The sequence below is a fragment of the Mustela nigripes genome, chromosome 4 (genome assembly GCF_022355385.1).
Source record: "Mustela nigripes isolate SB6536 chromosome 4, MUSNIG.SB6536, whole genome shotgun sequence".
Lineage (NCBI taxonomy): Eukaryota > Metazoa > Chordata > Mammalia > Carnivora > Mustelidae > Mustela > Mustela nigripes.
In genome coordinates, this window is record NC_081560.1 from 13,352,853 (window position 1) to 13,365,307 (window position 12,455).

The 12,455-nt window shown below is 45.0% G+C and overlaps 1 protein-coding gene across 3 annotated transcripts in view; it reads left to right on the forward strand.

The window, feature by feature from the left end:
- The window catches only part of DENND2A (DENN domain containing 2A), a 103,848-nt gene that overhangs the window by 68,459 nt on the left and 22,934 nt on the right, over window positions 1-12,455 (forward strand). For all 3 annotated transcript variants that reach the window (XM_059396268.1, XM_059396266.1, XM_059396267.1), the window contains 4 exons: window positions 4,182-4,291; window positions 5,355-5,424; window positions 6,721-6,798; window positions 12,042-12,182. In XM_059396268.1, the coding sequence (XP_059252251.1) occupies window positions 4,182-4,291; window positions 5,355-5,424; window positions 6,721-6,798; window positions 12,042-12,182 (399 nt within the window). The remainder of the gene's footprint in view (window positions 1-4,181; window positions 4,292-5,354; window positions 5,425-6,720; window positions 6,799-12,041; window positions 12,183-12,455) is intronic.

Sequence of the window (12,455 nt, forward strand, 5' to 3'; positions counted from 1 at the left end):
GACAGCTCTGTCTCACTTCCTGTAAATGAGTGTGTGTGCATTTGAGAGCACATATGTACCCATATGGGTCGATAACTCCTATGTTGATGACAGCACATAGGAGTTGTATGTATGTACACACATAGGCACATGTGGGTACATATGTATTTTTGTGTGTCATGCATGTGATCAGAGAGGTGGGCCATGTAAAAAAAAAAAAGTGCTGTAACTTGCTTCCCTACAGGGCATTCTCTGCAGTTCGCTAGTGGTTTCCATTGTGGAGAAATGTCCCTGTTCTTTCCCTTTGTCTTTTTTATGGCTCTTCCCTCTGTGGTGATAAATGACCCCTTCCAACAACTACACCAGTATTTGCTCCCCTGGGAGACTGTCCAAGGGCAGTCAAAATTATTGTTTTGGCAACAGTCTGAGCTAGTGAATTATCAACTCAAAAACTGCTCCAGGACCAGTTGGAATCTTCTGGGTCATGGATGGAAGAGAGAACTCATTATATAGAAAAGAGATAGTGGCCACTGATTCTGAAGGAGGGAAAACCAAAGGACAGTCACTGATCGGCTGAAGTCTGTAAGTGGTGGCTGTGTTTCATTCATGGATAGTTGTCTCAACCATCAATATTAGCAGCAGCTCTAATTATATTTGCTGTAGCCTAAAGGGAAGCATACTAGAGTAGGTTTTAAAATTGAAAAAAAAAAAAAAAAAATCAGCCCAGTGCTTTATTCCTTTGGGCACTCTCTTTAGAGACCTCCCCTCTCTGACATTTGGTGTCCTGGAGAAGACTTGTAGATCCCCTGGGAGGCATTCAGCAGTGCTGCTGGTCTGCAGACGTCAGAAGCTATGTGCAAAGCTGCTTTGAGGTGAAGGTCAATGGCAAGCCCTGAGAGACAAAATAAGAAATTGATGGAAAATATTACAGAAAAAATTTAGGTTAGACATTAATTACAGTTTTCTAACCTGAGAAATTCAGGCTCCACTTACTTCAAATATTGGTACGTCAAATTACTGAAGGTAACTTGAGCATAGTTTATTTTTAACTCTTTGTAAAGAAAAGTTAACAAGTATAAGCCTGTCAAGAACAAACAACAGGGGTGCCTGGGTGGCTCAGTGCGTCAAGCCTCTGCCTTCGGCTCAGGTCATGGTCTCGGGGGCCTGGGATTGAGCCCCCCATTGGGCTCTCTGCTCAGCAGGGAGCCTGCTCCCCCAACCCCCTCCTGCCTCTCAGCTTACTTGTGATCTCTTTTTCTGTCAAATAAGAAAATAAAATCTTAAAAAAAAAAAAAAGAACAAACAACAACAGAGCCAGCAATTCTTCCCAACACATTAGAAGTACACATTTATTTTTAAAAACACTAATTAGTGGGGCACGTGGGTGGTTCAGTGGGTTAAAGCCTCTGCCTTCGGCTTGGGTCATGATCCCAGGGTCCTGGGATCGAGCCCCTCATTGAGCTCTCTGCTCGACCGGGAACCTGCTTCCTCCACTCTCTCTGCCTGCCTCTCTGCCTACTTGTGATCTCTGTCAAATAAATAAATAAGGTCTTTAAAAAATAAAAAATGAAATAAATAAAAATTTAAAAAATAAGAAACACTACTAATTATTCCTTTTTGTTTCCTAAACTTGAAACTAAAGTGCTTCATTTTTAATGTGGCACAAAAATACATCACATAAAATCCACTCTCCCGACATGTCCAAGTCTACAGTGTACAGTGTTGTCAGATGCACACGTTGTTTCAGCGGGTCCACAGAATGGGGTGCAAAACACAGACTTCCGTTCATTCACACAGATCAGTAAGCACATGGCTTTAGGTATAGTCTCTTATCATACTTTCTAAGCTGATTCTATTTTTTGTTTTTATTAAAATATTTTATTTATCTATTTGACAGAGGTCACAAGTAGACAGAGAGGCAGGCAGCAAGAGGGGGGAAGCAGGCTCCCCGCTGAGCAGAGTCCAATGTGGGGCTTGATCCCAGGACCCTGAGACCATGACCTGAGCCGAAGGCAGAGGCTTAACCCACTGAGCCACCCAGGCACCCCTGTTTGTTTGTTTTATTAATATATAATGTATTAATTGCTTCAGGGTTACAGGTCTGTGAATCATCAGTCTTACACAATGCAAAGCACTCACCATAGCACATACCCTCCCCAATTACCATAACCCAGCCACCCTAGCCCTATCCCCCCGAATCCCCCAGCAACCCTCAGTTTGTTTTGTGAGATTGAGTCTCATGGTTTGTCTGCTTCCTGATCCCATCTTGTTTCATTTTGTTCCTCCCTGGGTTTGCTTTTTTTTTTAAGATTTTATTTATTTATTTGAGAGAGAGAGTGTAGGAGCATGAGCAGGGAGGGGGCAGAAGGAGAGGGAGAAGCAGGCTCCCTGCTGAGCAAAGGGCCCCACGCAGGGCTCAATCCTGGCACTTCAGGATTGAGTGCCCCTAGGGGGCACCTGGGTGGCTCAGTTGAGCATCCAACCTTGATTACAGTTCAGGTCATGATCTCAGGGTCATGGGATCAAGCCCTGCTTCGGGCTCCACAGTTAACAAAGGGTCTGCTTGTCCCTCTCCCTCTGCTCCTCCCCACTACTCTGTCTCTCTTAAAAAAAAATCAATAAAAGTAAAAAAAAAAAAAAAAAAAAGCCATCTCTAGCTAGATTCCACACCAGCTGTGTGACCATGGACAAATCACTTAGCATGTCAGGGCTATTTCCTTATCTCTGAAATAAGAATGTGACAGTGGAAGATGACTAGCTTCCTTTTGGTTCTGACAGTCAAGGACATTGAAATGAATTGTAGTTTACTGTATAATGTAATTTAACTGGATGTATTCACTAAGAAGTGTTGTAAAATGTCTCTGTCTGGATCAAGGAAGCGCAGCTTTCAGGGGCCCAGAGGTTGGAAGACCAGATTCAAGGCTCTGCCTTGCAGACTTCATAAATCTCCTGTTTGAAGGGGATTGTTTTTTGTTTTTTTTTTAAGATTTTATTTATTTACTTGACAGAGAGAGATCACAAGTAGGCAGAGAGGCAGGCGCAGAGAGAGAGGAGGAAGCAGGCTCCCCGCTGAGCAGAGAGCCAGATGCGGGACTCGATCCCAGGACCCTGAAATCATGACCTGAGCCGAAGGCAGCGGCTTAACCCACTGAGCCACCCAGGTGCCCTGAAGGGGATTGTTTTGACACTTTTTCCTTATTGATTAAAAGAGTCATAGTCCAGGGGCATCTCAGTGGCTCAGTCATTAACCATCTGCCTTCAGCTCAGGTTGGGATCCCAGGGTCCTAGGATTGAGCCCCGCATGGGGCTCCCTGCTCAGTGGGAGGCCTGCTTCTCCCTCTCCCACTCATCCTGCTTGTGTTCCCTCTCTCACTGTGTCATTCTCTGCCAAATACATAATAATAATTAATATTATTTTTATAGCCGAGGGGCACCTGGGTGGCTCAGTTGGTTAAGGTTCCACCTTTGGCTCAAGTCATGATCCCAGAATCCTGGCATCCAGTCGCACATCCCTGCTAAGCAGGGAGCCTGCTTCTCCCTCTCTCTCTGCCACTCCCCCTGCTTGTGCTCTCCCACGCTCTCTCTCTCTCTGTGTCAAATAAGTAAATAAAATCTTTTAAAAAATAATGAAAAATAAAAAAGTTATAGTCCACAAAGTATACAATATACAAAAAATTACAAAATAAAATAGTTACATTCCAGAATGTTAGACATCAAGAATATTTTTTTAAGATTTTATTTAATTATTTGATAGAGAAACACAGTGAGAGAGGGAACACAAGCAGGGCGGTGGGAGAGGGAGAAACAGGCTTCCCACGCCTGGGTGGCTCAGTTAGTTAAGCCGATGCCTTTGGCTCAGGTCATGATCCCAGGGTCCTGGGATCGAGTCCCACATCAGGCTCCTTGCTCAGCAGGAAGCCTGCTTCTCTGTCTGCCTCTGCCTGCTATTCGGCCTGCGTTTGCTCTCTCTCTCTCTCTCTCTCTCTCTGACAAATAAATAAATAAAACACATGATTTTGTTTTCTCCTGACTTCTCCCAGAAGCCTAGAGTTGACAGTGCCCTGGAAAACAAAGGCCCCAGCAGACTGAGCTGCAGACCCTTCTTGAGGTTAAGGTGGTGGTCTCACCTGTGGGAAGGCGGAACATGTGGTTTTGCATGCTGGGCTTTATTCCCCAACCTTCTCTCACTCTTCTCCCTGCAGTTGGAAAGGTCTTTCAAGTTCATGAGAGAGGCTGAGGACCAGCTGAAGGCCATCCCTCAGTTCTGCTTCCCCGATGCCAAGGATTGGGCTCCCGTCCAGCAATTTACCAGGTACGAGCTGGCTTCTCCTTTCCACACCCCCAAAGGCTAAGCAAGAACCAGGGAGGGTGTCGGAGAGGACAGACGCCATAGACCAGTCTTGCTGCCACCCAGCCTGATGGGCCCCAGGCGAGAGATGGCCCCCAGGCGAGAGATGACCCCCACCTCTGTTTTAAAACATCCCTGAAGAGAAGAACTGACTTACTAGCTACGCAGATTCCTAGGCCTCTCACTCAGTGGGGGCATATGTTTGGTTCATAAGCCTCTGTAAAGGGCAAAGTAATTCTTGGTCTAGGAGAAGCTAGAGGAGCATCGCCTAGCTCCCTTCCTTGTCCATGCTCTGGAAACATTTAATAGTGGCCCATCCAGCTGTGAGATTCTGACAGTGTTCCTGCTTTAACCAGGTTGTTGGATACCCGTATCATTTTATCAGGTGTTCCAGAGACTGACCAAACTCAGGGAGCTGCTTATCCTGTGTTTGAGGCTCGGCAGTCTCTCAGGGCAGTCCGAGCCCCTCAGGGGGCTCAAAGGAGACAGTTCTCAGGAAGGATCACCCCAGAGGCAGTTCCAAGAGGGACACAGAACTGTCCGTCTCTTTGGCTGTTCTTGCACTGAATCACGTCCCTGGAGCAGCGGATACCATCACACCTTTGAGCTCACAGAGGGCAGCATCCCAGTCGATGCTCCGCAGCGATGGGACGGCTTGGGTGCTGAACGCTAGGAGACCACATCCTCTCAGGGTGCAGGGACACTGGAGGTGTCCCTCCACCCTCCTCTGAGGCCCAAGTCTTCAGCTTTGAAAAGAGGCTGAAGCATCCCAGGCAGACGGTGCAGTAAACTTCAGGGAGACGCTTCCCTGTGCCCCCAAGCTTTTTTGGAGCTTTTTGGGAGAGCTTCCCTCTTCCTGGCACATATTTCAAAACTACAGATGCACAGAGCTCCTGCACAGAGATGGACAGACAGGACAGGGAGCAGCCCTTTCTGCCAGCCCCCTCCAGAATGTCCCCGGATTGCTCTTTGCCAGGTGTCTTGTTTTGTTTTGCTATGTAATGCACTTTTGTTTTCCCGACCTCAGCGAAACCTTCTCATTTGTCTTAACTGGAGAAGATGGGAGCAGACGGTTCGGTTACTGCCGAAGACTACTGGTTAGTGTCTACTAACAGTAGTGTCAACTACTGTTGGTCCGCCAGGGCTCTGGGCAGTGCTGGGTCTGGGGCTTCACCGTGTGCCACAAGAGAAGAGGAAGGAAGCGTGACAGGTTCATCAGCAGAGTTTAAAAAGATTTGGGGGTTCATCACAATCTTACTGGTAGGAAGGAACTAGAACTCCATCTCCTTTAGAAAGAAAATACTTCCTTCTTTATTTTCCCTGTAGAAGAACTTTCTGTCCTTAAGCCAAATGTTCTTTCTAATAAAACGTGCTAGACAGGCCCAGAGAGCTTCTAGCGCACACATTCATAATGGTTGCTGAGGACCAAAGAAGGATAGTTCTGTTGTTCATGCTATAGATCCTTCAAGAACGTGTTCTTCAGAACAGTCACCAGTAGGAGTCAGGATTGTAATCCAATGAAAGGATCATGCTAGCCCCCCCCCTTTTTTTTTCAGATTTTCATTTATTTATTTGACAGAGATCACAAGTAGGCAGAGAGGCAGGCAGAGAGAGAAGGGGAAGCAGGCTCCCTGCTGAGCAGAGAGCCCGACGTGGGGCTCGAGCCCAGGACCCTGAGATCATGACCCGAGCCGAAGGCAGCGGCTTAACCCACTGAGCCACCCAGGCGCCCCTTGAGACCCATTCTTTTGAAAATCTTTAGTAAGAGCAAATCATTTTCCACTGAGTGTATTTGAATCTTCGAAATAAACTGATATAATTTAGAGTCAAGAAGATGCACAGCACGTAATAGGTATCCAGTAAATATTTATTGAATGAATTAGTGAATAAAAAGCAGGGATAATAATTTCTAAAAAGTTAAGTGGGATAATAAGGTTTGGGGATGTAATTACTTTGACATATTGAGATTGATTTTCATTTAAATGGTTTGAAAATTAGCCTAAAATGCAGTTTCCAAAAAGGATGTTCAGAAATAATTTCTGATTTGGAATTACCATTATAATAAACTACATTTGGTTTCAACATAACTCCTTAAGAGGAGCCACAGGGATTGGGGTAAACAAGTTACGCCTCCTTTTTGGTTCCATAGGCCATATTGAGCACCTACTGTGCGCACACGCCCTTGATTTGGTCACTTCAGGAGAATATAAATGTATATACTCCATGACCAGAAGTGCTCCCTACTTATAAAATGGGGTTGGTAACTTCTTACCTAATGGATTCTCAGAAGCTGCAGTGAAGAAACATCTGGCACATGGTAGGCATTTAAAAATGTTTGGGTTCTCTACTTTGAGATGGTAACACTCATGATTTCCTTGTTTCACTCCCAAAAGCCTGGTGGCAAAGGGAAGCGTCTCCCTGAAGTTTACTGCATCGTGAGCCGCCTGGGGTGCTTCAGCCTCTTTTCAAAGGTGAGGACTTGGGCCTCAGAGGAGGGCAGAAGGGAAGGCAAGGCGGAGCCAGGGAGGACACAGGAAATACCTTGACTCCTGGTACTTGTGTAATCGTATCCCAGTATAGTTTCCTTCCCTCTCCTCCCCCATCACCTCCTGTGTTCTCCTGTCATGAGTGCCGCAGTGAGAGCCGGTGAAGGTCAGGGCCCAGAGAAAGTGGGTGTGGGGAGAGTCGGAGTGATTGCAGAGGATCTTCCCAGGATATTCCTTGTGCTTTACTTACTTCCAAGCATTGTCTTTTGTCATATTTGCTTTTTTCATGACAAAAAGGCCGCTCTGATGGATGGATGTACAAGCTTCTGTGTATGTGTGTGGTAGTAGGGCTCTAAATGGATCCAAATCTTACTCTCGTCTTCTTTTGGAGAAGAGAAGCCAATGTATCAAGACCTAAGAGTTGCCAGACTGAGCTGGCTCGTCCATCCCACTATCTGTGTGGGTCAAGGGGAGCTAATTACTATTGTGTATGATGATAATCTCAAAATCAGGTACAATCCAACATTCATATCCTACATTAACCAGACATGAGTATCTAATCCATAATGTGATTTTAAATTCACCTTGTATTTTCGGTCTGAGCTTTGTTTCGGAGAATTGAAGTCCTATGTCTACTGTCCTCGGATGGCAGACAGCACTTCCTAAAAGCATTCTGAAATGTGTCTTCCTCCTGCCCACCCTCCACTTACTCTCAGAGGAAGCCTGACCTGTACTGATCTAGTGTAATCACTTGCCTTGGTGGAACTTGCGCTTCTGTGCCAGTCTGTTAGAAATAAAGAATCGTATCCATGTATCTGTGTTCCTGCCTCTACTCCACTGGGGTGATAAGCCTTTTACATGGAGGTCGGTCACTTACAGGCTCTAGGACGGTTACGCATTTCTGCTCACCCCGGTCTCTCTCGGGGGATTATTTAAACATGGAAATAAGGCTGTGTCACAGCCTTTGTTTTTGCACAAATGCTGTCGGAAGGTAGAAGTGAAACAGCTGAGTTAACCCAGCATCCAGTGGTGACTTTGGAATTGACCTGAGCTCCATTGTTTGTCACGGACGGGGAATGACAAGCATGTGAACTAACACCGTGGGGTGCACAGTTCTGTGTTTTCTTTTTTTTTTTTTTTAAAGATTTTATTTATTTATTTGACAGACAGAGATCACAAGTAGGCAGAGAGGCAGGCAGAGGGAGAGAGAGAGAGAGAGAGAGGGAAGCAGGCTTCCTGCGGAGCAGGGAGCCTGATGCAGGGCTCGATCCCAGGACCCTGAGATCATGACCCGAGCCGAAGGCAGCAGCCCAAACCACTGAGCCACCCACGCGCCCCATAGTTCTGTGTTTTCATGTCATTTCTGTGACCAGGGATATTGTGAGAATGTTGTATGATGCCATGCCAAAGACCAAATAGCAGATATGCTGGCTAGAGCCAGAAACAGAGCTTTGGCAAACCGATCTCTAAAACTTGAGCTGTTCCCAGGTGAGGGACAAGGATGACTAAAATGACATAGTGTCCTTTGGTACAGAGAAAGGAATCAGGGTGTCTGGCTCGCCTAGTCCCTGAAACCTGTGACTCCTGATCTCACGGTTGTGAGTTTAAGCCCCACATGAAAAAACAGAAACAAAGAACGAGGGGATGGAGAGAGGGAGGAAGGGAAGGAAGGAAGGAGGAAGGGAAGGGGATCCTCTTCCAGAAGAACAGCTTTAGAATCTCTGAAGAAAAGCATCTCATTAAATATCACCAGTCATGCCGTGTAACAAACCACGGGGGCTTAAAGCACCAGTCATTTCTTCTTCCAGACGCGCAGGTCGGCTGGGGCTTGGCTTGGCTCTTTTCCACTGGGCTCACTCATGCCTTGTGGGTAGGCTGGGAGTGGGCTGATCCAGACTGGCCGATCTCTGCTGTCGGAGGCCACTCTAGAGTGGGGCTCGTCCACATGTCTGTCAGCCTCCTTAGACAGTGAGCTGGCCCAGGCGTGCAGTTCTTGTGGCTGAGGCAGAGGCCCAGGATGGCAACCAGAAATACACGAGACAGGCCTCCCAAGGCCCAGGCTTAGAACTGGTGCAGTGTCACTTCTGCTTCAGTGTCCCTCATCCTTTCTTCATTAGCCCCTAACCAGGCTTTTAAGACATTTTTCCCTGAATTGCCTCCCCACTGCCATAAGACTCTTTCTAATTTTTTGTTATATTATTTTTTTATTGTGCTAAAATAAACATGAGTTACTATTTTAGCCATTTTTAAAAGTCTTTATTTTTAACTAATCTCTACACCCAACTTGGGGCTCGAACTGACAACCCTGAGATCAAGCGTCACATACTGTACTGACTGAGCCGGCCAGGTGCCCCTGCTGTAGCCGTTTTTAAGTGTACAGTTGATTAGCATTAGGTTCTTTCATGCTGTATGCAACGGTAACCGTCATCCATCTCCAGAATTGTTTGATATCCCTGAATCGAAACTCTGCACCCATTGAACACTAATTCCCCGTTCCCTTCTTTCCCTAGCCCTGGCAACCACCATTCTACGTTCTGTCTCTATGAATCTCACTACTGCAGGATCTCATGTAAATGGAATCATATATTTATCCTGTTGTCACTGGCTCTTATCACTTAGCATCTGTCTTCAAGGTTCATCCGTATTGGACCATATGTCAGAATTTCCTTCCTTTTTAAGGCTGAATTGTAACAGTCTGTTATTTGTAGGTATCAAATTTTTCTATATCTGTTTATCTGTAGTTGGATATTTGTGTTGTTTCTGCATTTTAGTTATCATGAGTTTTGCTGCTGTGAACATGGCCATTCAGATATTGGAGTCCCTGCTTTCAAATCTCTGAGCTATGTACCCATATATGTGGAATTACTGGATCACGGTAATTCTAGGTTTTTTTGAGGAACTACTATACATAAAATCTTTTTAATTTTAATAAATTTCATTTAACCCATATATCCTAAATATTATTATTTCAACATATAATCAAATAGTCATTGATATTTTACATTCTTAATTTTGTATTCTGAAATCTACTGAGGATTTTACATTTATAGCACACTTCAGTTAAGATTAGCCTTATTTCAAGTGTTCAATGGGTACATGTGGTATTATTATATATGGTATTTTAATTTAAACTCTTTGATACACAACTAGATCATGAAGGGTCTTGCATTTAGATTTTTTTTTTAAGATTTTATTTATTTATTTGACACACAGAGATCACAAGTAGGCAGAGAGGCAGGCAGAGAGAGAGGGAGAAGCAGGCTCCCCACTGAGCAGAGAGACCAACGTAAGGCTCAATCCCAGGACCCTAAGATCATGACCTGAGCCAAAGGCAGAGGCTTAACCCACTGAACCACCCAGGCGCCCTGCATTTGGATTTTTTAAAATAGTAGTTTTATTGAGATATAGTTTGCAAACCACAAAATTTGCCCATTTAAATTCTAGGATACAAAAAAATAAATAAGGGACGCCTGGGTGGCTCAGTCGGTTAAGCCACTACCTTCAGCTCAGGTCATGATCTCAGAGTCCTGGGATCGAGTCCCGCATCAGATTCCTTGTCCAGCAGGGAGCCTGCTTCTCTCTCTGTCTCTGCCTCTGCCTGCCACTCTGCCTGCTTGTGCTCTCTCTATGACAAACAAATAAAATCTTAAAAAAAAGAAAAAAACTTTAAAGATAAATAAATAAAATCTAGGATTCAGTGGCTTTTAGCATATCCACACAATTGTGTAATCATCACATTTATAGGACATTTTTATTACCCCAGCAAGCAATGCCTGAGCAGTCACTTCCCAACCCTCTTAACCATCAATCTTCTGTCTGTCTCTATGGATATGCCTATTCTGGACATTTTATCCAAATGGAATCATAAAATAAGTGGCCTTTTGTGACTGGTGTCTCTGACTTAGCCTAACCTTTTCAGGGTTCATCCATGTTGTAGCATGAATCAGTATCTCATTCCTTTTTATGGCTGATTATGGCCTACATTGGAATATCACATTTTGTTTATCCATTCATCAATTGATGGACATTTTGGTTACATCCTCCTTTTGACTATTAGGAATAATTCTGCTATGAACATTAATGCATGGGTTTGGGGTTTTAATAAATTGGAATTTATTTTATTAAATTTATTAAAAATTAAATTTTAATAAAATTAAGATTTTATTAATTTGTCAGAGAGAGCGAGCACAGCAGGGGAAGCAGCAGGCAAAGGGAGAAGCCGACTCTTTGCTGAGCAGGGAGTCCAGTGAGGGACTCGATCCCAAGACCCCAGGATCATGACCTGAGCTGAAGGCAGACTTTAGACTGAGCCACAAATGAGCATCCCATTTTTTTTTAATCATTTATTTATCTGAGAGAGAGAGTGCACATGCACATGGGGGGGCAGAGGAAGAGAGAGGGAGAATCTTAAGCATACTGTACACTGGTTGTGAGCTCGCCAACATGGGGCTCGATCTCACAACACTGAGATCCTGACCTGAGCGAAAATGAAGAGTCAGATGCTTAACTGACTGCGCCACCCAGGCGCCCCAATGTACTAGTTTTTGTGTGAACGTGTTTTCGTTTCTGTTGGTTCAGAAGTGTAGTTGCTAAGTCATCTAGGAGCATTATCTTTACCCTCTGAAGGTACTGCCAGACTGCTTAGCCAAGGGGCGTCACTAGTTCACTTTCCCCCAGCAGTACATGAGGGTTCCAATTTCTCCACTTTAGCTGTTGTCAGGCTTTTGGTTACAGCCCACCTCATGAGTGTGAAGTGGTTTCTCATTGTGGTTTGGGTTTACTCTTCTCTAATGGTACCCTCAGAGAAATTGTAACTCCACAGATATACTGGAGATCTTTTTAGGTACTGTGGGCCTTTAAAGGGCTACAAACCATTATAATACCTAAGAACCAATTTTTATCCCCCTGGGGGCAATATTGCTCCCATTGATAATGCATGTATTGGCCCAGTAAGTTACCTGGCCAAATCCAAAGTCAAGGGGGTCAAGAAACTTTACCACTTCAGTGGGAAGAACTGCAAAGATACACGGCAGAGGAATGGGTACCTAAAGAGGAGATTTGGGGCGATAACATATGGGTTGAAAGACTCTTTAAGTTTGGCCTGAAGCAGACAGCAGGCCTTCCCCATAATGCTTCAGTCACGGTAGCAGGCCCATGTCAATGAGAGCAGAGGGATGCCTTGGTGCCCTGACATCAGGACAGCTAAGCTGCTTTTGTGACCCTTGCAGATCTTGGATGAGGTAGAAAAACGGCGAGGCATCTCTCCTGCCCTGGTACAGCCCCTCATGAGGAGTGTCATGGAGGCCCCTTTCCCAGCACTGGGCAAAACCATCGTTGTCAAGAACTTCTTGCCAGGATCGGGAACTGAAGTAAGTCATCAGATTCCTACTATCTGCTAGAGACAAAGCTCCTCCAGCTGACCAAGGGGCTGGCTTCCAGTGGGCTGTCACATCAGTGAATGTGATATCAGGCCTAGTAAAATCTACCCTAAGTCCTGTCCCTCCATTCTGGGATTCAGTCCTAGAGCTATGCCATGGCAGCACATGGTATTTCTTGGCCTTACAGGTTAGGGACCTGTCTGAACATCCTTAGTTTCTCTTACTAGCCCATTACACTCATAGGTTGTATTTGAAACTATATTT